The sequence below is a fragment of the Eschrichtius robustus genome, chromosome 13, assembly GCF_028021215.1.
Source record: "Eschrichtius robustus isolate mEscRob2 chromosome 13, mEscRob2.pri, whole genome shotgun sequence".
In the NCBI taxonomy this organism is placed as follows: domain Eukaryota; kingdom Metazoa; phylum Chordata; class Mammalia; order Artiodactyla; family Eschrichtiidae; genus Eschrichtius; species Eschrichtius robustus.
The window spans coordinates 41,964,560-41,988,692 of NC_090836.1; the positions used below are offsets into that span (position 1 = coordinate 41,964,560).

At 42.8% G+C, this 24,133-nt stretch overlaps 1 protein-coding gene across 1 annotated transcript in view; it reads right to left on the minus strand.

Annotated features, from left to right (window-relative positions):
- Positions 1-24,133, minus strand: part of FAM186B (family with sequence similarity 186 member B) — a 27,711-nt gene continuing 3,578 nt past the window's right edge. The window contains exons 3-7 of the mRNA XM_068561943.1: positions 8,636-8,818; positions 4,847-6,500; positions 4,174-4,366; positions 1,914-2,092; positions 1-1,207 (exon numbers count right to left, since the gene is read on the minus strand). Coding sequence (XP_068418044.1) covers positions 1,018-1,207; positions 1,914-2,092; positions 4,174-4,366; positions 4,847-6,500; positions 8,636-8,818 — 2,399 coding nt within the window. The 3' untranslated portion in view covers positions 1-1,017. The remainder of the gene's footprint in view (positions 1,208-1,913; positions 2,093-4,173; positions 4,367-4,846; positions 6,501-8,635; positions 8,819-24,133) is intronic.

Consider the following 24,133-nt stretch of genomic DNA (forward strand, 5'->3'; position numbering starts at 1 on the left):
AGAACGCTTCAGGAACTGAAAACCAGGTATCTATGTACTAGGTGGGCTATAATGTTGATGTCCAGCTGGGACTCTCAGGCCCACTTCAGAGCGGAACCAGAGCCAAGGACCAGCCTCCTTTGATGCTGCCATGCCACCCTGTCTTCCCTAAGCTCCTGTCAAGAGGATGGGGGCAGCACCAGCATTTTGCAGCCTTGGTTCTGGTTAGGTCTACACTGGCAAGCATCAGTGCCCTCTCCCTGTCAAAGATATTATTGATTGATTGATTGATTGATTGCTGGATCTTAGTTCCCCAACCAGGGATACAACCTGGGCCCTGGCAGTGAAAGCACCGAATCCTAACCACTAGACTGCCAGGGAATTCCCATCCCTGTCAAAGATCTTTAACTGGGGCAGGGCCAGGGCCACAAGAGGCAGCTGGGGTTAGTAATCTAGAAAGGCTCCTTGAAAGAGCCTTGAGTCTTCAATATTGACATCTTCAAGCCAAGGGAGGCAGAGTTGAACCTTCCTAACCAGAAAAGTCCCTTGTTGGCCCATTGAGTCCTGCCCGCCTCCCCTCAGCTGCTCTTCCCAGGGGCAGTTACAGAAGGCAATAAGGAAATGACAATGCCAAAGACGGGCCCAGTTTATCCTGGGATTTTTGGTCTCTCTTATCTCTCCATACCTGCACCTGGCTCTCCTTGACAATAACCCACAGGCCTAGGGCAAGAAACACCTCTTGAGCAATTCATGTGCAGCCCAGGAAGCAAGTGGGAAGGAAGGACTTCTGTCGTGATCTTCTGAGATGCCGTGTGGAGTCCTTTGAGAGAACTAGAATGGTGCTGGTGTGGGGACCCAAGCTCATGGCCAGTGAGGCAGGTAAGCATCTCTCTGTCTGATGTGGTACAGTAAATGAGGTCATTATTAATGTTTGGAAAGATAGCTGTTGGGCGGTTGGACACAGGAAGTGTGTACTCTGGCCCCTGCCCTTGGTGGGCAGATCTCCCTGAATCCAGATTAACCGTCCAGCCTTGCATCTTACCGGGCCTTGAGGGACCTCAAGCTTTTGTGGTAGGAGGAATGCACATCCAATGCCAACAGCCGGGGAATATCTGGGTACCCCCCTAGCTGGTCCCAGGACAGGCTGGTGGGGGTCTTCTTTTCTACTGGGTGACTGGAGGAGGCCACATCAGTCTTCCAGATGGCCTCCAGCTGGTTCCCCTGTTGGCTGGGGTGTGAAGGTTGAAAGTGTAAGAAGAGATGAGAAGGTAGACTTACAGAAAGGGAGAGACTGGGAAGCAACAAGCTCTGCAGGGTTTTCTTTCCTTCTCAAATAGTTGTCACTGCCTTCCTCGCCGCATCTCTTCCCTTCCCAACTCTAAATCTCACCTCCTTGGGTCTCCTCTAGCTGAGGAACTACTGGAAGAGGCTGCCGAGACAGCCCCTCTTCCTCCAGGCACATGCCCTGGGCCTGAAGCCCTGAACTGGCCACACTAGGGGGGTGTGGATGTGGCTCTTCTTGGCTGCCCAGAGACTCGTGGTGTCTCTCTTTGAGCCCAGGGGTCACATGATGGGAAGGATCAGGTTGATTTATATGGATGGACCAGTGGCAGGTGCCAGACCAATGCTCAGGGTAGAAATGGTTGTAAGTTCTCAGCTGTGGGTCCCAGGAGTCTTTCAGTTGCATAGTTTGAAACATACTTGGTCAGGCTGTGCCGTGAAGCCCACACACCACATACACACATACCCCCATCTGGGCCAATGGCCAGAGCTGGGTGGGCAGCTAAGAAGCCAGGTTCCTTGCAACTCATGGGGTGAGCTTTGCCTGTCTGTACCTTCACTGAGCTGCCAGCCGCCCCCCCCAAGTCTGGTCACCCCTGCTCCCTGCCTCGCTCACCCACCTAGCCAGCTGCCCCCGGCTTCCGTGCACCTACTGGGCCATCCGCAGGGGCACACATTGCTGGTGCTTGGTCATAAAGAGCTCCAGGTGTCGCTTGCATGAGGGGCTGCTGGAATGGATGTGCCGCAGTAAGGATGAGGGAGGCTTGCTTTTCCTTGACTTTGGGGAGGTGACCACAGGGTTGTTCAGGTTAATGTTCCACTCCTGCTGGAGCTAAGAGGAACCAGCAGAGAGGCATCAGGGAGACAGGAATTCATCCTCTCTCTAGTGCCAGAGGAGGCGTTGCCTGACTTGGGGCAGAGCAGAAAGGGTGAGGCCCAGGGAATGCCTCCAATTAGATAAGCCTGGGACCTCAGGGTATTGCATTTCCCAGAAATTCCTTGAATTGTTCTTTGCTGGTTTAGTTCCTGTTTTCTCCTTTGTTGTGGAGAATCTGGACAATGGGCAAAACAGCAAGGAAAAAACTAAAGGAAACCAGAGCAGCTGGAACTGTGAGAGACTCATGTTACGGGGCCAGGTTGTGTCAGGAATGCTCTCCTGTCTTGTCATTCAGCCTCTGCCCTGGCCCTGGGGAAGGAGCTGGAGGAACCCTCACAGCCACCTAAAGAATTATTATATATATGGTCCCTTTCCTTCTCAACCTCAAAACCAATTTAGCAAGTCAAGACACCTACAGGAGGTGATCAGGACTAATATAAGGTGATAGGAAACTGAATTGGGAGATATCCCCATGGCCAAGGCTCTTCCAACTGCCTGATGCCGGCACTTAACACTGAATCCCTCAGGACACTGCTTCCCCCAGACTCTGGCCATGGCTGCTCAGGACTCAGGGGGTTAACCTCCTGGCCCAACCCTAGAGGAGATCTCAGCAGATTCTGAGTCACTGCTGTGGGATTCTCCAATCCCTCCAAGCCATCAGCTAGCCTCCTGTGGACCATGTCAGCACTCGCTGCTTTTCTGACCCTGGTAGCAGGGGAAAGAGTAGAGGAAACTGAAGGCAGACCTTAGAGAATAAAAATAGGTCAAACCCAATGGATTAAGACTCTGCATGACTTTGGACTCTCAACAGCAACATCAAAACCTAGAAGGCAATGAATAAGCAGTGCCTTCAAAATTGTGAGGGAAAATGAATTCTAACCTAGACTTCTGTATCCAGGTAAACTGTCAATTAAGAGTCAAGGGTAGGGGGACTTTCCTGGTGGTGCAGTGGTTAAGAATCCGCCTGCTGGGCTTCCCTGGTGGCGCAGTGGTTGAGAATCTGCCTGCCAATGCAGGGGACACGGGTTCGAGCCCTGGTCTGGGAGGATCCCACATGCCACAGAGCAACTAGGCCCGTGAGCCACAACTACTGAGCCTGCGCGTCTGGAGCCTGTGCTCCACAACAAGAGAGGCCGCAATAGTGAGAGGCCCGCGCACCGCGATGAAGAGTGGCCCCTGCTTGCCGCAACTAGAGAAAGCCCTTGCACAGAAACGAAGACCCAACGCAGCCATAAATAAATAAATAAATAAATAAATAAATAAAAATAAATTTAAATTACACTATTAAAAAAAAAGAATCCACCTGCCAATGCAGGAGACACAGGTTCAAGCTCTGGTCTGGGAAGATCCCACATGCTGCGGAGCAACTAAGCCCATGCACCACAACTACTGAAGCCCACGTGCCTAGAGCCCGTGCTCCATAACAAGAGAAGCCACCGCAATGAGAAGCCTGCGCACGCGACGAAGAGCAGTCCCGCTCGCTGCTACTAGAGAAAGCCCGTGCACAGCAATGAAGACCCAATGCAGCCAAAAAAAAAGTTCTACCTCGTAACAACAAAAACAAAGCACATTAAAAAAAAAAAGAGAGAGAGAAAGTAGGGGAGCTGTCCCCAGAGAGAAGCAAAGGGAGTCGCAAGCACGAGGGTGAAGAAGACAGCTGTGACCAAGCCTGGAGAGCAACCAGATCAGACAAGAGCAGGACAGGGAGACCCACAGGGGAGGGAGAATCTGAGCACAGAGTCGGGACTGCAGGCTCCAACTACCTCCCCTCCAGAAGAAGTTTTCTTGTCCAGCTCCTTTAGAGGGTCCCTCCCTCTCTTGCTCTCCCCATATATGGAGATTGGAAAACTGGCCTTCCTTACACTCAGGCTGTCTCCTGCCTTCCCCTCTTCCTGGTTCAGAGGCTTTAATCTGCTCTCCTATTTCCCAACTGCTCCCCCGCGCCCAGGTACACCCCACAGCCCCATGGCTCCACCCTGGCCCCATCCCTGCTGGCTGTGCTGACCCCTGAGAAGGTCGCCGGGTGGGAGGCCCACCTTGGGGAACATGGTCACCATGCTGCTCAGGCACTCTCGGTGCTTCTCCTCCAGGTCCTTCTGCTTGTCTGTCCAGGCCTGCAGCTGGAGGTTCTGCAGGCGATCGATGTTTTCCAGGAAGAGGTAGAGGTTCTGGGCCTTGTAGGCAGCCCCAGCTTCTTGCACAACTTGTACATGGTTGATCACTTCTTGTCTGGGAAGAGAGGAAGTGATTTAGTGGGTGAAGGAGCCTCCTCCTGCCCCCAACTCTGTTAACCAGAGATGACTCTGTGTCTGTGAGAGCTGGGGAAAACAGGGAGCAGAGACGCAGGAGGTGGTGTCAGGTGAGGAGGCTTGGGCTGGGCTGGAAACAGGAATAGAAAGTAAGGCAAATGGGGGAGCATAGGTGGGTTACGGACAGGGCAGTAGGAAGACAGGATGAAAGGCTTACAGGAAAGCTCACTAGAGGGAGAGCAGTGTGTAAGTGCTTGACCTCCCACACCTTCAGGGCTGCCCAAGGCTCCGAGGTCAGGTGTCCTTCGCAGGTACCCTCCCTCAGGGGGACCTTGTCCAGGCCTGGGGTTATTCTCCCCATCCCACTTGCCCCATGCTCCTCCTTTCTCACTGGGTTCTGGCTCTGCCCATATATTGCAGCGGTGTGGGTGGGTGCCGGTGGGTGCCAGGGAGGACCTACCGGAGGCTCCGGAAATGTCTGTAGAGGATGTACTTATGGCACAGGCACCACAGCTTGAGCGCGTTCGGCTCCATGGCGGTGGTGGTGAGCTCCCGCACCTTGTTGCGCAGGTGGTGGGGCAGCCCCAGCTGACCCTCCTCAGTCAGGAGCCGCAGGTTCTTCCTCTGGGCCTCCGCATCCACGTGGTATACCTTCCCCTTCAGAGTTACTGGGGATATATGCAAAGGGGGCTGGGTCACCTTTCGGAGGGATGTCCCCGTGACAGGAAGGGAGGCCGTCTTCTTGGGCTTCGTGGGAACACAGCGGGCCCGTGGTTTCTGAGTAAACTTGGCTGAACTCATGGTCCTCTGGTTTCTGGGGGCAGGCTGCTGGGTCTTAGGGGACCTGGGCAAGTGTGGCCTCCTGCCTTGGTGAGCAGATTGGGCCCGGCTTGGGGGAGGTGCCAGTGATGCCTCCTCCAAGTCCCTCCATCGACTGGTGGGCATGAAGCCCATTCTCTCCACGTCCTCTCCTGTCTGCTCCCGCCCCCTCCACGGGCCCCCGTGCTCCTGGTCCGATCTCTGCTGCTGCCCCCTTGCTGCCTCCCCCTGCTGCCACTGCCGCTGCTTCTCCCGCTCCAGCAGGGCCCACTTCTCTTGACACTGCAGCCACATCTCCTCCTCCTCCAGCCACTGCTGCCTTCGCCTCTCCCAGCTGAGTTCCTCTTCCCAGTGCTCTGGCTTGCTCTCCAAGGCCACCTTCCTAGAGCTCTCTGGGGACAGCTGCTTCTGAAAATGGGACTTCATCTGGAGTCCTTCCTTCTCCTGGGTCACTTCCTGGAAGAAGTCCTTCTGGTCTTTGACTTTGTGGCCTGGGCTTTCTGCTGACGGTCTTTCCCATTTCTTAGGAAACTTGTGATCCATGGAGGATGGCAACACAGGCTGAAGATTTTCAGTGTCCTTGCTGCTGTACACATCTGCAATCCTTGAATGCACGGTCATGGTGGAAAGTGGTTGACATGTGGAAGGCCTAGCACTACTATCCCAGGCCATGGCCAGGGGACTTGGGGAGAGTGGTGAAAACTGCTCCTCCTTCTTGGGTTCCTGTTGGGTTTCCTCTATGACTGTTTCTTTCTTTGGGAGGGTCTCTTTCGTGGCAGGGGCTGGGGAGTCAACCAAGATTTTGACTGAGTATTCTGCCTGACCTCTAGCAGACTGAGCCTTCTTCAGCTGGAACTCTAAGGCATGCTTCATCAAGAGAAGGTCATGGTACTTTCCCCCTAGAATTTCTACCTGCTTTAGTAGGGCATCTCTCTTACTCTTGAGGACTTGGAGGGACTTCTGGAAGTACAGCCTCTGGCTGCTGAGTTCTTTGGTCATCTCTATTTTCAGGTGCCTGTATTTGGCCTCCAGGCTTCTGTTCTCCTTGTGCTGGAGCATCAAGGCCTTGTTGAGGTTCTCGACCACAGCAGACATGTACCTGATGGCCCGAACCTCCCCCTGGTTGAACATCGTGGAGTCCAGGAGTTCCTGCAGCATGGACTTCACCTCGGAGACCCTAATGCAGGTAGTGTGCTTGTCCTGGAGCATCTGTTCTGGGCTCAGTGGCTGAGGGCAGGATATCACTTTTTGTGGGCTTTGTTCCCGCCAGCCCTGCCAGAAGGTGCGTTTGGACACTAGGAGAGGTGGAGAGAACAAAGGCAATAAACTCGCATGGATCCAAGAATTATACTGATTCTCCACACCCTGCTTGGCCAAATTCCTATCCAACCTTCTTAGGGCTTTGGCAATAAGGAGCTGGGGCATTATATGAGGCCAGGGGAGATACTGTCAGGAGAGATCTCTGCTGGGCTCAGAGCTTGCTCAGAGCTTACTTGTCAGGGTCTGTCAGCTCCACAGCACCTGCAGGACCCAGAGGGGTCTGGACCTATTCAATCCAGTTCAACCCAACTCAACACACTCCTGATCCTCCATATTTCCCTGGAGTAGAGTGATTTTTCTTATCATGCTACTTCCCAGTCTCAATATCTCTGTTTGGCTACCTATTGCCAACTATCTAAATTCTGGAAGCCCACCTGGCACTTAGACTCTAGATCACCTGAGAAGTTGTATTTCTCTTTCCTGTTACCACTGGACTGTGTTTGTAGAGAATTTATCACATGGTCCTGCAACGGTTCACATTCTTTTATAATGACTAATGTCTTTTTCCATTTTGGGGCTCATGAACTCCTTTGATACTTTGATGAAAGCAGGAAAATGTACATAAACACCGATTGTGCACTTTGTGTTCAAACCCATTCATATGCAGACTTCAGCTCCTCAGGGATAGTCCATGGTCATAGTTGTATCCCCTTGGATCTACCATGTGTAGAGCTGCTGGAGTGATTATCTTGGAGCATCCATTCATTTCTCATTCAGTGAACATCACTGGCAGACAAAACACTGGCTAACTTTGGAAGAGGGGCTAAAGGAAATATGGAAATTAAATGACACTGAAATCAAGCTAGCATTTAGCTAATACTGTCAGAGAGGCCATATGCTCTAACGGTTCAGAGCATGGATTCTAGAGTCAGATAACTCGGGCTTGAATCCCATCCTTACCACTTGCTTTAGGCAAGTTTCCTAACTTCTCAGCACCTCTATTTCTGAAAAATGGGGATAATCATAGCATTTACTTCATGGGACGTAAGTAGATTATGCATGTTTAGTACCAAGCACTGTACCAGGCACCTAGAAAGTGCTCAATAACTAATCCCTAAAAAAATGAATAAGACACAGTCTTTGCCCTCCAGAAATTTATAACCTAGCAAGGAAATAAATCAAGTAAACAAATAACTATATTTCAAGACATAATATGACAAGGATAGTAGGAGAGATTGTCTCCTTCTCCTCCACCTTTCCTTGCTTCCTCCCTCCCCCAGCTATCGACCTTGCTTGACTGGTAAGGAACCTGGTCATGAAATCAATGGTAAAATGATAATGTTAGCTCTTGTTTATTAAGCCCTGAGTGTGCGTTCTAAGCACGGTGCCAGATGCCTCACACCACGTGAAACCCTGTAAAGTAGGCAATGTTCTCCTCACTTTGCATATGAGGAAAGTGAGGTTCAGAAAGATGAAGTAACTTGCCCAAAGTCACACAGCTAGAAATTGGGATTCAAACTCAGGTTTGTCTGACTCCGAAGCCCATACTCTTGAGTAAGATTAAGAAGCCAGAAAACCTATGCGTGGGGCCTAGGTTTGCCACAGGCTTTCCTTGTGGATCCTTCTCTTCTCTGAGCTTCAATGTTCTCATCTACAAAATGTGGCAGTTAGATAATCTCGGGCCCCTTCTAGTGCTGAGAGGAGTAATATTTCAAGGTTGAGCCATGTTGTTGACTGGCTACTTCTGGAGTAGCCACAATCGAGAAGGTTCTAGAAGGGCCTCCAGCTGAGTCTCACCAGACTGCTTGGCTCTGCATCTGGGTTTGGTTTAAGGAAAGGATGTTTCTCTACCTCTAGCTATAAACTCCACCCTTTCTGACCTTCCAGCCTTGTTCCCCAGAACCTGCATGAGGCCACAGCTCCAGGGAGCACCAACAAGGACCTGTCTCCACATCACACCTTCCTTCAGCCCTGAGGGACAGCCCAGAACTGCTCACTTCTCAGCTTGGGTCCACCACCCCAACCTCTTACCACTGACCATCCATCTCAGCTAAAGCTTTTGTTATGGAGGAGAATCAGAAAGACTCCCATAGACCCTGGTGTGTGACTTCTTTCCTTGAGGTGGCATCCACCCCACCCAGCTCCCCTGCCAGGTGCTCCTGGAACCTACTTTGTGCCCCTTTTCTTTGTCCTTCAATGAGAGTGGAGCAGACGGAAATGAGAGACTCGATGCCTCCTTTGGTGGCGATGAGGGAGAGAGGTAACACCTTCTCCATCACCTCGATCCATTCATCCAGGGCTTCCTCTTCCTCCTCACTCTTCCTGTTCCTGATCTCATAGGTCAGACTGTCACCTGGAGAGAGAGTGGGAGATGCAGGCTGCGAATAGTATGTCCTCTAGGGAGCCCCAAATAGCCCTATAGCACAGGGGTTACACCAGCAGTCTTTGAGGATGGATTGGTTTAACCTCTTATTAGCTGTATGATGTTGAGCAAGTCACTTATTCCCCTGAGTCTTAGTATCCTTGCCAAAAAAGGGTTGGGTATGGATTAAATGAGATAATACAAGTGAAATGATTAACATGAGACCTGCCATGTAGAAAATATGCATAGACATGGAACAGCACTGTTGTACTACAAGGCCAGGAATGTGCCTATCTTGTTATTGCTCTATCCTCATTGCCTAGTCCAATATCTGGACGATTAAATGAATTAACTGCAGTCAACAGCCCTGCTTAGTTCTTGGGGGCAGCTGAAGGACCACTGAACCGAGAGCTCCTCAGGGGCAGGGCAGTGTGAGTAGGGGTAGGGCATATCCCTATACCATCTTCCTCCAACACTGCAGCATCCACCATACCTCACACCAGACTGAGGTCTCCTGATCCGATAACTCTGATCTTAACGGGGGTAGCATCTGGCTCCAGGGCTGCATGCAGCTGGTCCACACCCAAATGGCTATACCAGTTGCTTACAGCTGGCATCAGTGCTGTTTGGCTCAGTATCCATTCAGTACTTTGAATATCAACCTTGAGTCCCTCTATAAAATAGCTAGTGTGCTCCACAAAAAACAATTAGAACTAATAAACAAATTCAATAAAGTTACAGGATCCAAAATCAACATACAAAAGTCAGTTGCATTTTTACACACTAACAATTAACTATCCAAAAAAGAAATAAAGAAAACAATCCCATTTACAATAGCATCAAAACAATAAAATACTTAGGAATAAATTTAACAAGGGAGGTGAAGGATCTCTACAGTGAAAACCATAAGACATTAATGAAAGAAATTAAAGAAGACACGTAAATGGAAAGATAACCCATGTTCATGGATCAGAAGAATTAATATTGTTAAAATGTCTATACTACCCAAAGTCATCCATAGATTCAGTGCAATCCCTATCAAAATCTCAATGGCATTTTCCACAGAACTAGGAAGAACAATCCTGAAATTCATACAGAACCACAAAAGACCCCAAATAGCCAAAGCATTCTCGAGAAAGAAAAACAAAGCTGGAGGCATCACACTACCTGATTTTAAGCTATATTACAAAGCTATAGTAAACAAAACACTATGGCACTGGCGTATAAACGGACACATAGATAAATGGGCCAGAATCAAGAGCTCAGAAATAAACCCATGCATATACGGTCAGCTAATATTTGACAAGGGAGCCAAGAACACTCAATGGGGAAAGGATAATCTCTTCAATAAGTGGTGCTGGTAAACCTGTACATTTACATGCAAAAAAATGAAATCGGACTCCTATCTTACACCACTCACAAAAATTAACTCTAAATTAATTAAAAACTTAAATACAAGCCCAGAAACCATAAAACTCCTAAAAGAAAACATAGGGGAAGAGCTTCTTGATATTGGTCTTGGCAATGACTTTTTTTGGATATGACACCAAAAGCAAAGGCAACAAAAGCAAAAATAAATAAGTGGAACTACATCAAATTAAAAAGTTTCTGCACAGTAAAAGAAATGATCATCAAAGTGAAAAGCCTCAACCTACAGAACGGGAGAAAATACATGCAAACCATGTATTTAATAAGGAGTTAATATCCAAAATCTATAAGGAACTCACACAACTTAATAGCAAAAAAACAAATAATCCGATTAAAAAATGGGCAAAGGATATGAATAGACATTTTTCTAAAGAAGATATACAAATGGCCAACAGGTATATGAAAAGGTGTTCAACATCACTAATCATCAGGGAAATGCAAATCAAAGCCACAACGAGATAGTACCTCAGACCTGTTAGGATAGCTATTATGTATAAAAGACGAGATAACAAGCAATGGTGAGGACCTGAAGAAAAGGGGACCCTTGTGCACTGTTGGTGGGAATGTAAATTGGTATAACCATTTTGGAAACCAGTATGGAGGTTCCTCAAAAAATTAAAAATAGAATTACCAGAAGAAAAACTACAATCCTGCAGCCTGTGGACCAAAAACCACAGTTACAGAAAGATAGACAAGATGGAAAGGCAGAGGGCTATGTACCAGATGAAGGAACAAGAAAAAACCCCAGAAAAACAACTAAATGAAGTGGAGATAGGCAACCTTCCAGAAAAAGAATTCAGAATAATGATAGTGAAGATGATCCAGGACCTCGGAATAAGAATGGAGGCAAAGATTGAGAAGATGCAAGAAATGATTAACAAAGACCTAGAAGAATTAAAGAACAAACAAACAGAGATGACCAATACAATAACTGAAATGAAAACTACACTAGAAGGAATCAATAGCAGAATAACTGAGGCAGAAGAACGGATAAGTGACCTGGAAGACAGAATGGTGGAATTCACTGCTGCGGAACAGACTAAAGAAAAAAGAATGAAAAGAAATGAAGACAGCCTAAGAGACCTCTGGGACAACATTAAACGCAACAACATTCGCATTATAGGGGTCCCAGAAGGTGAAGAGAGAGAGAAAGGACCAGAGAAAATATTTGAAGAGATTATAGTCGAAAACTTCCCTAACATGGGAAAGGAAATAGCCACCCAAGTCCAGGAAGCGCAGAGAGTCCCATACAGAATAAACCCAAGGAGAAACATGCCGAGACACATAGTAATCAAAGTGGCAAAAATTAAAGACAAAGAAAAATTATTGAAAGCAGCAAGGGAAAAACGACAAATAACATACAAGGGAACTCCCATAAGGTTAACAGCTGATTTCTCAGCAGAAACTCTGCAAGCCAGAAGGGAGTGGCATGATATACTTAAAGTGATGAAAGGGAAGAACCTACAACCAAGATTACTCTACCCGGCAAGGATCTCATTTAGATTTGATGGAGAAATCAAAAGCTTTACAGACAAGCAAAAGCTACGAGAATTAAGCACCACCAAACCAGCTCTACAACAAATGGTAAAGGAACTTCTCTAAGTGGGAAACACAAGAGAAGAAAAGGACCTACAAAAACAAACCCAAAACAATTAAGAAAATGGTCATAGGAACATACATATCGATAATTACCTTAAACGTGAATGGATTAAATGCCCCAACCAAAAGACATAGACTGGCTGAATGGATACAAAAACAAGACCCATATATATGCTGTCTACAAGAGACCCACTTTAGACCTAGGGACACATACAGACTGAAAGTGAGGGGATGGAAAAAGATATTCCATGCAAATGGAAATCAAAAGAAAGCTGGAGTAGCTATACTCATATCAGATAAAATAGACTTTAAAATAAAGAATGTTACAAGAGACAAGGAAGGACACTACATAATGATCAAGGGATCAATCCAAGAAGAAGATATAACAATTATAAATATATATGCACCCAACATAGGAGCACCTCAATACATAAGGTAACTGCTAACAGCTATAAAAGAGGAAATTGACAGTAACACAGTCATAGTGGGGGACTTTAACACCTCACTTACACCAATGGACAGATCATCCAAAATGAAAATAAATAAGGAAACAGAAGCTTTAAATGACACAATAGACCAGATCGATTTAATTGATATATATAGGACATTCCATCCAAAAACAGCAGATTACACGTTCTTCTCAAGTGCGCACGGAACATTCTCCAGGATAGATCACATCTTGGGTCACAAATCAAGCCTCAGTAAATTTAAGAAAATTGAAATCATATCAAGCATCTTTTCTGACCACAACGCTATGAGATTAGAAATGAATTACAGGGAAAAAAACGTAAAAAAGACAAACACATGGAGGCTAAACAATACATTACTAAATAACCAAGAGATCACTGAAGAAATCAAAGAGGAAATAAAAAAATACCTAGAGACAAATGACAATGAAAACACGACGACCCAAAACATATCCGATGCAGCGAAAGCAGTTCTAAGAGGGAAGTTTATAGCTATACAAGCCTACCTAAAGAAACAAGAAAAATCTCAAGTAAACAATCTAACCTTACACCTAAAGAAACTAGAGAAAGAAGAACAAACAAAACCCAAAGTTAGCAGAAGGAAAGAAATCATAAAGATCAGAGCAGAAATAAATGAAATAGAAACAAAGAAAACAATAGCAAAGATCAATAAAACTAAAAGTTGGTTCTTTGAGAAGATAAACAAAATTGATAAGCCATTAGCCACACTCATCAAGAAAAAGAGGGAGAGGACTCAAGTCAATAAAATCAGAAATGAAAAAGGAGAAGTTACAACAGACACTGCAGAAATACAAAGCATCCTAAGAGATTACTACAAGCAACTTTATGCCAAGAAAATGGACAACCTGGAAGAAATGGACAAATTTTTAGAAAGGTATAACCTTCCAAGACTGAACCAGGAAGAAACAGAAAATATGAACAGACCAATCACAAGTAATGAAATTGAAACTGTGATTAAAATCTTCCAACAAACAAAAGTCCAGGACCAGATGGCTTCACAGGTGAATTCTATCAAACATTTAGAGAAGAGCTAACACCTATCCTTCTCAAACTCTTCCAAAAAATTGCAGAGGAAGGAACACTCCCAAACTCATTCTATGAGGCCACCATCACCCTGATACCAAAACCAGATAAAGACACTACAAAAAAAGAAAATTACAGACCAATATCACTGATGAATATAGATGCAAAAATCCTCAACAAAATACTAGCAAACAGAATCCAACAACACATTAAAAGGATCATACACCACGATCAAGTGGGATTTATCCCAGGGATGCAAGGATTCTTCAATATACGCAAATCAATCAATGTGATACACCATATTAACAAATTGAAGAATAAAAACCATATGATCATCTCAATAGATGCAGAAAAAGCTTTCGACAAAATTCAACACCCATTTATGATAAAAACTCTCCAGAAAGTGGGCATAGAGGGAACCTACCTCAACATAATAAAGGCCATATATGACAAACCCACAGCAAACATCATTCTCAATGGTGAAAAACTGAAAGCATTTCCTCTAAGATCAGGAACGAGACAAGGATGTCCACTCTCACCACTATTATTCAACATAGTTCTGGAAGTCCTAGCCACGGCAATCAGAGAAGAAAAAGAAATAAAAGGAATACAAATTGGAAAAGAAGAAGTAAAACTGTCACTGTTTGCGGATGACATGATACTATACATAGAGAATCCTAAAACTGCCACCAGAAAACTACTAGAGCTAATTAATGAATTTGGTAAAGTTGCAGGATACAAAATTAATGCACAGAAATCTCTTGCATTCCTATACACTAATGATGAAAAATCTGAAAGAGAAATTATGGAAACACTCCCATTTACCATTGCAACAAAAAGAATAAAATACCTAGGAATAAACCTACCTAGGGAGACAAAAGACCTGTATGCAGAAAACTATAAGACACTGATGAAAGAAATTAAAGATGATACCAACAGATGGAGAGATATACCATGTTCTTGGATTGGAAGAATCAACATTGTGAAAATGACTATACTACCCAAAGCAATCTACAGATTCAATGCAATCCCTATCAAATTACCAATGGCATTTTTTACGGAACTAGAACAAATCATCTTAAAATTTGTATGGAGACATAAAAGACCCCGAATAGCCAAAGCAGTCTTGAGGGGAAAAAACGGAGCTGGAGGAATCAGACTCCCTGACTTCAGACTATACTACAAAGCTACAGTAATCAAGACAATATGGTACTGGCACAAAAACAGAAACATAGATCAATGGAACAAGATAGAAAGCCCAGAGATAAACCCACGCACCTATGGTCAACTAATCTATGACAAAGGAGGCAAAGATATACAATGGAGAAAAGACAGTCTCTTCAATAAGTGGTGCTGGGAAAACTGGACAGCTACATGTAAAAGAATGAAATTAGAATACTCCCTAACACCATACACAAAAATAAACTCAAAATGGATTCGAGACCTAAATGTAAGACTGGACACTATAAAACTCTTAGAGGAAAACATAGGAAGAACACTCTTTGACATAAATCACAGCAAGATCTTTTTTGATCCACCTCCTAGAGTAATGGAAATAAAAACACAAATAAACAAATGGGACCTAATGAAACGTCAAAGCTTTTGCACAGCAAAGGAAACCATAAACAAGACGAAAAGACAACCCTCAGAATGGGAGAAAATATTTGCAAACGAATCAACGGACAAAGGATTAATCTCCAAAATATATAAACAGCTCATTCAGCTCAATATTAAAGAAACAAACACCCCAATCCAAAAATGGGCAGAAGACCTAAATAGACATTTCTCCAAAGAAGACATACAGATGGCCACGAAGCACATGAAAAGATGCTCAACATCACTAATTATTAGAGAAATGCAAATCAAAACTACAATGAGGCATCACCTCACTCCTGTTAGAATGGGCATCATCAGAAAATCTACAAACAACAAATGCTGGAGAGGGTGTGGAGAAAAGGGAACCCTCTTGCACTGTTGGTGGGAATGTAAATTGGTACAGCCACTATGGAGAACAATATGGAGGTTCCTTAAAAAACTAAAAATAGAATTACCATATGACCCAGCAATCCCACTACTGGGCATATACCCAGAGAAAACCGTAATTCAAAAAGACACATGCACCCGAATGTTCATTGCAGCACTATTTACAATAGCCAGGTCATGGAAGCAACCTAAATGCCCATCAACAGACGAATGGATAAAGATGTGGTACATATATACAATGGAATATTACTCAGCCATAAAAAGGAACGAAATTGAGTCATTTGTTGAGACGTGGATGGATCTAGAGACTGTCATACAGAGTGAAGTAAGTCAGAAAGAGAAAAACAAATATAGTATATTAATGCATGTATGTGGAACCTAGAAAAATGGTACAGATGAGCCGGTTTGCAGGGCAGAAGTTGAGACACAGATGTAGAGAATGGACATATGGACACCAAGGGGGGAAAACTGCGGTGGGGTGGGGATGGTGGTGCGCTGAATTGGGCGATTGGGATTGACATGTATACACTGATGTGTAGAAAATTGATGCCTAATAAGAACCTGCAGTATAAAACAACAACAACAACAACAACAAAAATAGAATTACCATATAGTCCAGCAATCTCACTTCTGGGTATATATCCATAGGAAACAAAATCACTGTCTCCAAGAGATTTCTGCATGCCCATGTTCACTGAAGCATTATTTACAACAGTCAAGACATGGAAACAACCTAAGTGTCAGTCAGTGGATGAATGGATAGAGAAAATGTAGTATATATAACGAAATACAGATAGTCCCCAACTTATGATGGTTCAACTTATGATTTATTGACTTTACAATGATGCGAAAGTGATACGCATTCAGTAGAAGTCATACTTCAAATTTTGAATTTTGATCTTTTCCCACGCTAGTGATATATGGTACAATACTCTCTCATGATGCTAGGCAGTAACAGCAAGCTACAGCTCTAAGTGGCCACAAAATCACAGGGGTAAACAACGGATACACTTACAACCATCTGTATGCATACAGCCATTCTGTTTTTCACTTTCAGTATAGTCTTCAATAAATTACATGAGATATTAAACACTTTATTATAAAATAGGCTTTGTGTTAGATGATCTTGCCCAACCGTAGGCTAATGCAAGTGTTCTGAACACATTTAAGGTAGGCTAGGCTAAGCTGTGATGTTTGGTAGGTTAGGTATATTAAACACATTTTCAATTTACGGTATTTTCAACTTATGATGGGGTTATTGGGACATAACCCCATCATAAGCTAAGGAAGATCTATATTATTAAGTCATAACACAGAAGGAAATCCTGCCATTTGCAACAACATGAATGGACCTTGAGGGTATTACACTAAGTGAAATAAGTCAGACAGAGAAAGAAAGACAAATACCATATGATCTCACTTATATGTGGAATCTAAAAAAAGTTGAACTCACAGAAACAGAGAGTAAATTGGTGGTTATCAGAGGCTGGGAGGTGAGAGAAATGGGGAGATGTTGGTCAAAGGGTACAAACTTTCAATTATAAGATGAATAAGTTCTGGAGACCTAATGTACAGCATGGTGACTACAGTTAATAATACTGTATTGTATACAGGCATACCTCATTTTATCACGCTTTGCTTTATTGTTGTTTGCAAATACTGCATTTTTTAAAAATTGAAAGTTTGTGCAAACCCTGCATTGTCAGATGATGGTTAGAACTTTTTAGCGATAAAGTATATTTAATGTACATTGTTTTCTTAGACATAATGCTATTGCACACTTAATAGACTACAGTAGAGTATAAACATAACTTTTACATGTACTGGGAAGCCAAAAAATTCGCATGATTCACTTTATTATGATATCCACTTTATTGTGGTGGTCTAGAACTGAACCTGCAATATCCAAGGTATGCCTGTATTTGAAATTTGCTAAGAGAGTAGATCTTAAATATTCTCACCACACACACAACAAAGGGTGACTATGTGAGGTGATATGTTATTGTGATAATCATTTCACTATATACATGTATATGTTTATATATAAAATAATCACATGTACACTTTAAATTTACACAATGTTGTTTGTCAATTATATCTCAGTAAAGCTGGAAAAATAAAAAATAAAACAGCTAGTGTGAGTTTGCATTTAGGTTCTATCTTACTAAAAAATGAGATGTAATAATGAACCCATGACTTAGGCTTCATCACATATGCACCTAATATCACAATCTACTATGTTTTGGACAATGACTTGTTTGCCTCTCTAGGGAATAGAGGTGATATGCTACGACATGAGTGGGACAATGTTTCACTGGAGAGGCGCTGCGATGTGTCTTTTGCGCCTTCTGCACCCACCACCCTGCCCTCCCCTCCCAGCAAATGCCGACCTAGGGTAGGGGAAAGGAGGAGGCTGAGTGAGTTGGGACCAGTGTCTTGGGGGGAAGGCACCCGCCCTCAGGACTGCACCCAGCCTGCAAACTCACCCCAGTCACCTAGCCAGTGGAGAATTTCATACAAGTGCTTCTCTTTAGTCTTAGCATCATTGGAGAATGAGGTAATTTTCTCCAGCAAGATGAATCTGTTCTTGCCCTTTTGCTCTGTCTGGTGAGATTTTGCCTTTTTTTTGAAATCATATCCTAATTCTTCCTGGAAGCGGTTGATGACACAGTTGACATTGTCCAAGATGTCTGAGAGCTGGGAAGAAATATCCTATATGGGAGGCAGCAGATTGTAGTGTTTTGGGGTGTGAACTCTGGCGCCAGATGCCATGTCCTAGTAGTGTGATCTTAGACAAGTCAGTTAATTTCTTGGGGCCTCAGTTTTCTTATTTGTAAAGTGGAGATATAGTACCTATGTCACAGGGTTTTTGTAAAGATTAAATGAACCAGTATTTGTAAAGCACTAAGGACAGCGCCTGGCACATAAAATAAGTGTTAGCTCTAATTACTGTCATTTTGATTATTAAGACCAGTTCAGGGAGAGAATACTAAAAATCCACAGCGAACATTTCTTCAGAATTTCAGAATTTGCTGGGGACTTCTCCACATCTCTCCTCACAAGGATCCAGAGGCAACAGACTAGAAAAATGAGGCCCCAAGAAACCCTCAGGATCAGAGGCTCCCATTAAAAAAATGCACCAGAGGCTCACGTGCAGGGTGATTTGAATCTTTGGCCATTTCCCTGCGAGCTTCTAGGGCTCAGCTTGGGGCACTCGGACAGGTTGCCAAGAACAGACCCCAATCATGAACTCTGGGCCCCTCCTCCTGCCCCGGTAGGACCCACCATGATGTGTCTCAGGGCCAACCTAGGGCTTCTCTGTGGGCTGCCTGCTTCCTGGGCCGATCCCTGCCTTGGGGGCGGTTTGATTCCAGCTCACCCTCCACTAGTCTGTCCACAAACCCAGCTTGCTGAGGATCCCAGGACCCCTGAGGGCCCAGAGCTGGAATCTTATCCAAATCTGGGCTCAGTCCCCAGCCTCCACATCAGACCCCAACAGAAGGGTGACACCCTCATCTCAAGGGGTTACCTCCTGAGCCCGAGTTAGTTGGGCAGCCTCAATTCTTGAGATGATGGCTTTCACTGACGCAGGGGTCACCAACAGTGGGGGTTCGTCTTTCTCCATTTTTGATCACTCTGTCAGTCACAAAGAGGTCCTGTGTCTCTGGTACAGGGGCCTGGACACACGATGTTGGCTGCTTGGGGGTTAAGGACTCCAGGGCAGCTCCTGAGTACCCTCTTCCTAGCCACAGCTCCCTGTAACTGCCAGACATCACGTTCCAACTGATCTTCTTTTCTCCAGTGACATCATCAGGTTGATTGGAAGAATGACTCCCTGTCATCTATCCGCTTGATTATCTAGCTTTTTAATCTATCACCTAATATATATTAACTTGACCTGTTGCTTTTTAAAAATCATTAAATGTTATGCTCCCAAACTAAATATTAACGGCTAAAAGTAGAAAACAGCAATTAGAAAAAGTTCGTTTCCCAAAGAACTTTTAATTAAAAAAAAATTACAGCCAATCAATAACTAATGAGAATATATTTCAATTTGCACCAGGGGTCAGGGCTTAACCAACACTGTCACTGAAGGTAATCATCAGTGCCAGAGGCCTTTTTAAAACAAATGATTAAAATGGACATCATTGTATGCCCAGGACTAGAACTTTGCCTGGTATATAGTAGGCACTTAATAAACATTTGTTGAATTAATGAATATGTAAGTAAAAATACATATATGTGCAAATTATTCTTCCATGTTACTGAAACATTTAACAGATAAGGAATTAAACATTGTAAGTTCAGTTCTTGGCAATGCCATAGCCACTTAACAACTTGTCACCTGACACCCACTTGTCTTTTATATACTATCATTCATTCACTTATTCAAAGTTAATTCTTTCATTGCCTCATTTACTCAACGAACACTTATTGGTAACATTCTATGTTCCAGGCATGGGGCTAGATGCTAGAAATACAAAAAAGAGTGAGACCTAGTTCCGTCTTTGAGGCAGTCACACCCTGGTTTATGGATACCTGTCTATCTATACATCTGGCACTGGATGGTCCTTTAATCCCTTATGATTTCAGAGCATGTTGTAGGTTACAAATAACGTATTTATCCTTACAAACATGTAGAGCCAGCTGAGGCTCAGAGTTATGAGACTTATCTAAAGTTATAGAGCTGGGAAGTACAGAGTCAGGACTTCAACCTGCTTTTCTGATTCCCAATCTGGGGTCCTTTCCCCTTTTTTCCCTTTCTCTCCCTCCCCACTTCTTCCTTCTTTTACACATAATCATACTGATAATTAGATCACAAATAGGTACTTCCCTGGTGGTCCAGTGGTTAAATCTGCCTTCCAATGCAGGGAATGTGGGTTCAATCCCTGGGCAGGGAACTAAGATGCCACATGCTGCGGGACATCTAAGCTGGCGAGCTCTAGAGCCCAAGTACCACAACTAGAGAGCCCACGTACTGCAATTACTGAGCCTGCGCACTCTGGAGCCTGTGTGCCACATCTAGAGAGAAGCCCGTGCACCACAACGAAGAGCCCGTGTGCCGCAACAAAAGATCCCACATGCCGCAACTAAGACCCGATGCAGCCAAATAAATAAATTAATTTTTTAAAACCCATACATTTATTTAAAAAATTAGATCACAAATAAATGATCTAAACAAGCCAATTAAAAGATAGATTATAAGATTCAATTAAGAAAAGCCCAATACTCAATTATGTTCTGTCTACAAGAAACACACTTTAAATAAAAAGATACATATATGTTAAAAGATGGAAAGAAATAAACCATGCTAGTACTAATCAAAAGAAAGCTAGAGTGGCTATATTAATTTCAGATTTTAGAACAAGAAAGATTAGCAAAGATAAAAAGGGAGGGATATTCCATAATGATAAAGGTGTTAACTAATAAAGGTGACATAATCCCATATATATATATATATATATATATATATATATATACCTAATAACATAGCTTCAAAATACATGAAGTGAAAAACTTATAGAAGTGAAAGGAGAAATGGATAAATCCACAATTAGAGTTAGAGATTTCAACACTTTTCTTTCAGGAATTGGAAAAAGTAGAAAAAAAAAAAAGTAAGGATATAGAGGTTTTGAAAAACACTATCAACCAGCTTGACTCAATTGACATTTATAGAACATCTCACCCAACAACAGCAGGATGCATTATTTCCAAATGTATATGGAATAATAATCTGGACCATAAAACAAATATCAATAAACTTAAGATTAGAATCATATAAAATATGTTCTCTGATCACAATGGAATTAAACTATAAGTCAATAATTGAGAGATATCTGGGAAAATTCCCAAATATTTGTAAATTAAACAACACACTTCTATATAATCCATGAATCAAAGCAGAAATGACAAGGAAAATTATGAAATTTTGAACTGAGTGAAAATGAAAACATGACATATCAAGATTTGTAGGATGCTGCCAAAGCAGTGCTTAGAGGAAGAAACTAGGTAAGGAAGAACAGAGAAACTCAAGCAGAAGGAAATAATATGGTTAAGAATAAAATAAATAAAATAGAAAACAAACAAAAATGGAGAAAATCAATGCAATTACCAAAACCTGGTTTTTTGAAAAGATAATAAATTGATAAAGCTCTGGCCAGCTTTTACCAGGGGAAAAAAAAGACACAATCTACAAACATCAGGAATAACAAGGGGACACCATTACAGACTCTACAGTGGGAATAATAAGAGAGTATTATGAAAAAACGTTATGCCAATAAACTTGGTGAATTAGACAAATTCCTTTAATAGATACAATCTATTAAAGCTCAATAAAAAAGAAAACCTGAAAAGCCCTCAATCAATTAAAGATATTAAATTAATAATTAAAAACCTTTCCTTCAAGGAAAACTCCAGCCCCAGACAGCTTTATTGGTAAATTTTTTGCCAAACATTTAAGGAAAACATAATACAACTCTATATAAACTCTTTGAGAAAACTGAACAGTATGGAACACTTCTCAAATCATTTTATTCGGTTAGCATTACCTTGCTACAAAAACCAGACAAAACATTACAAGCAAAACACAGACATAACATAGACATAAAAGAAAATAAAATGGAAGCCGCTGACAGGAAAAAAGATTATCTGCAAAACATGTATTTGATAAAGGACTTGTATCCAGAATACATAAAGAACCACCATAACTCCATTACAGGAAGGAAAACAATCCAGTTTTTAAATGGGTAGAAGATTTGAATAGACACATCACTAAAGAAGATATTCAAATGGTAAATAAGCACATGAAAAGATTCTCAACGTCATTAGGGAAACAAAACCACGACTTGTTAACCTCAGTAAAAAGTGTGACGATACCAAGTGTTGAGGATGTTGGGAAAGTGAAACCCTTGTATATTACTGGTGAGAATGTAAAATGGTACAGCCACTTTAGAAAACTGTTTGGCAGTTTTTTAAAAGTTAAATATACATTACCACACAATTCCCATTCCTAAGTATATACCCAAGAGAAATGAAATCTACCCAAGAGAAATGAAAACATATGTCCACACACAGATCTATATGCACAAATATTTATAAACAGCTCTATTTGTTATAGCTCAAACCTACAAACAACCTAAATGTCCATCAACTGGTGAACGCATAAACAAACTGCAGTATGTCCATGCAATGAAATATACTACTTCACATTAAAAAAGAATGAACTACTGATACATGCAACAACATGGATAATCTCAAAAGCTTTATACCAAGTGAAAGAAGGCAGACACAAACTACCACACACTGTATGACTCCATTCATATGAAATTCTAGAGATGCAAAACTATAGTGACAGAAAGCAGATCAGTAGATGACAGGAGCCAGATGAGGGAGAAGCGACTGACTGCAAAAGGGAACAAAGAACGTTTCTGAGGGAAGGAAATGTTTTATGTCATGATTATGGTGGTGTTTACATGACTGTACCATTTGTGAAAATTCACTGTACCCTACACTTAAAACTGGTGAATTTTATTATGTGTAAACTATACCTCAATAAAGCTGATTTTTTAAAATGCAATGTTTTATAATGCCCAAGACTGTGGAGGGATTGTGGGCAGACAGTGCAAGGGGCTGGAAGTTAGGAGGGTATAAGGAAATAACTCTTTCTCTTTTCTCAGGTGGCAAGTCTTCTCTATTTTCCTTCCCTTTACCCTTGGGGCTGGGATGCTCCCTCCTCCAAGCCCCTCTCCCATGCAGTTCAGGCCAGTAGCAGCACCTTCACCACAGTTCAAGGGTCACACTAGTTGATCAGCAGCCCAGAAGAGATGTTTCTAAACCTTTTTGTAAAAAGCAGCTAACCCCCTTTTGCAAGCAAAGCCTTCTGTAGAACCTCACTATCTAAAACAGATAAAAGCAATGTCTTATTAGGATACATTTGTAAGTTCAACTTCATGATATCTCTGTATTATAAGATCATTCGATGTCAACAAGCTTGTTTTGACAAACCCAAAAATTTGATATGTAGGACATTTGAGTGTATATATTTTTAAACTACCGTTTTAAAAATATTTAAAATATATTTAAAGTTTCTGGGTAAAAATGGTAGATCGAACACACGTATCTAATTTTGTTCTACTAAAAATATACTAAAACTATAGCAAAGGGATTTTTTTAAGGCATAAGTGCACAAAGACAGGGAAACAGGAGAGGAGACGAGCAAAATACTTTAGGAAGCTGTTAAGCATATGGATGAGTGGTTGCTGACAGACTAGAGAAGGATGAATCCTAAGGCAGAAGTGGGGCAACCATACGGCAAATGGAATTAGTTGTGCCAGATTGCTGACCACCCCAAGAAGGAAGGCCTAAAGATGTGACATCAGAGTTTCCCTGCAGTGAAGCTCTTGGAGACAAGCCCCACCCATGTACCTCAGCCCACAGAGCACAAACGCTCCTCACTGGGATTTTGGTAACCCATCCTTAAATGTGAGCAGACAACCAGGGATTATAAGACCTTCAACCAAAGAATCTAACATGAAAGAGATCAAAACCACAGAAAAAGAAATTTAGAGAAAACAGTGATTATGCAAGAGAAGAAAACTTAAACCATCATTAATAGTGTCAGAGATAACCTATTGCAACTTTGAAACAAAATAAGATGCTATAAAAAGGAATAGCTGGAGAACAAAAATAAAGTGAGAGTAATAAAACTCTTTAAAATATTGAAAAACTCAGTAGAAGAATAGGAAGATAAACGTTGAGGACATCTCCCATAGACAAAAAAGATGAA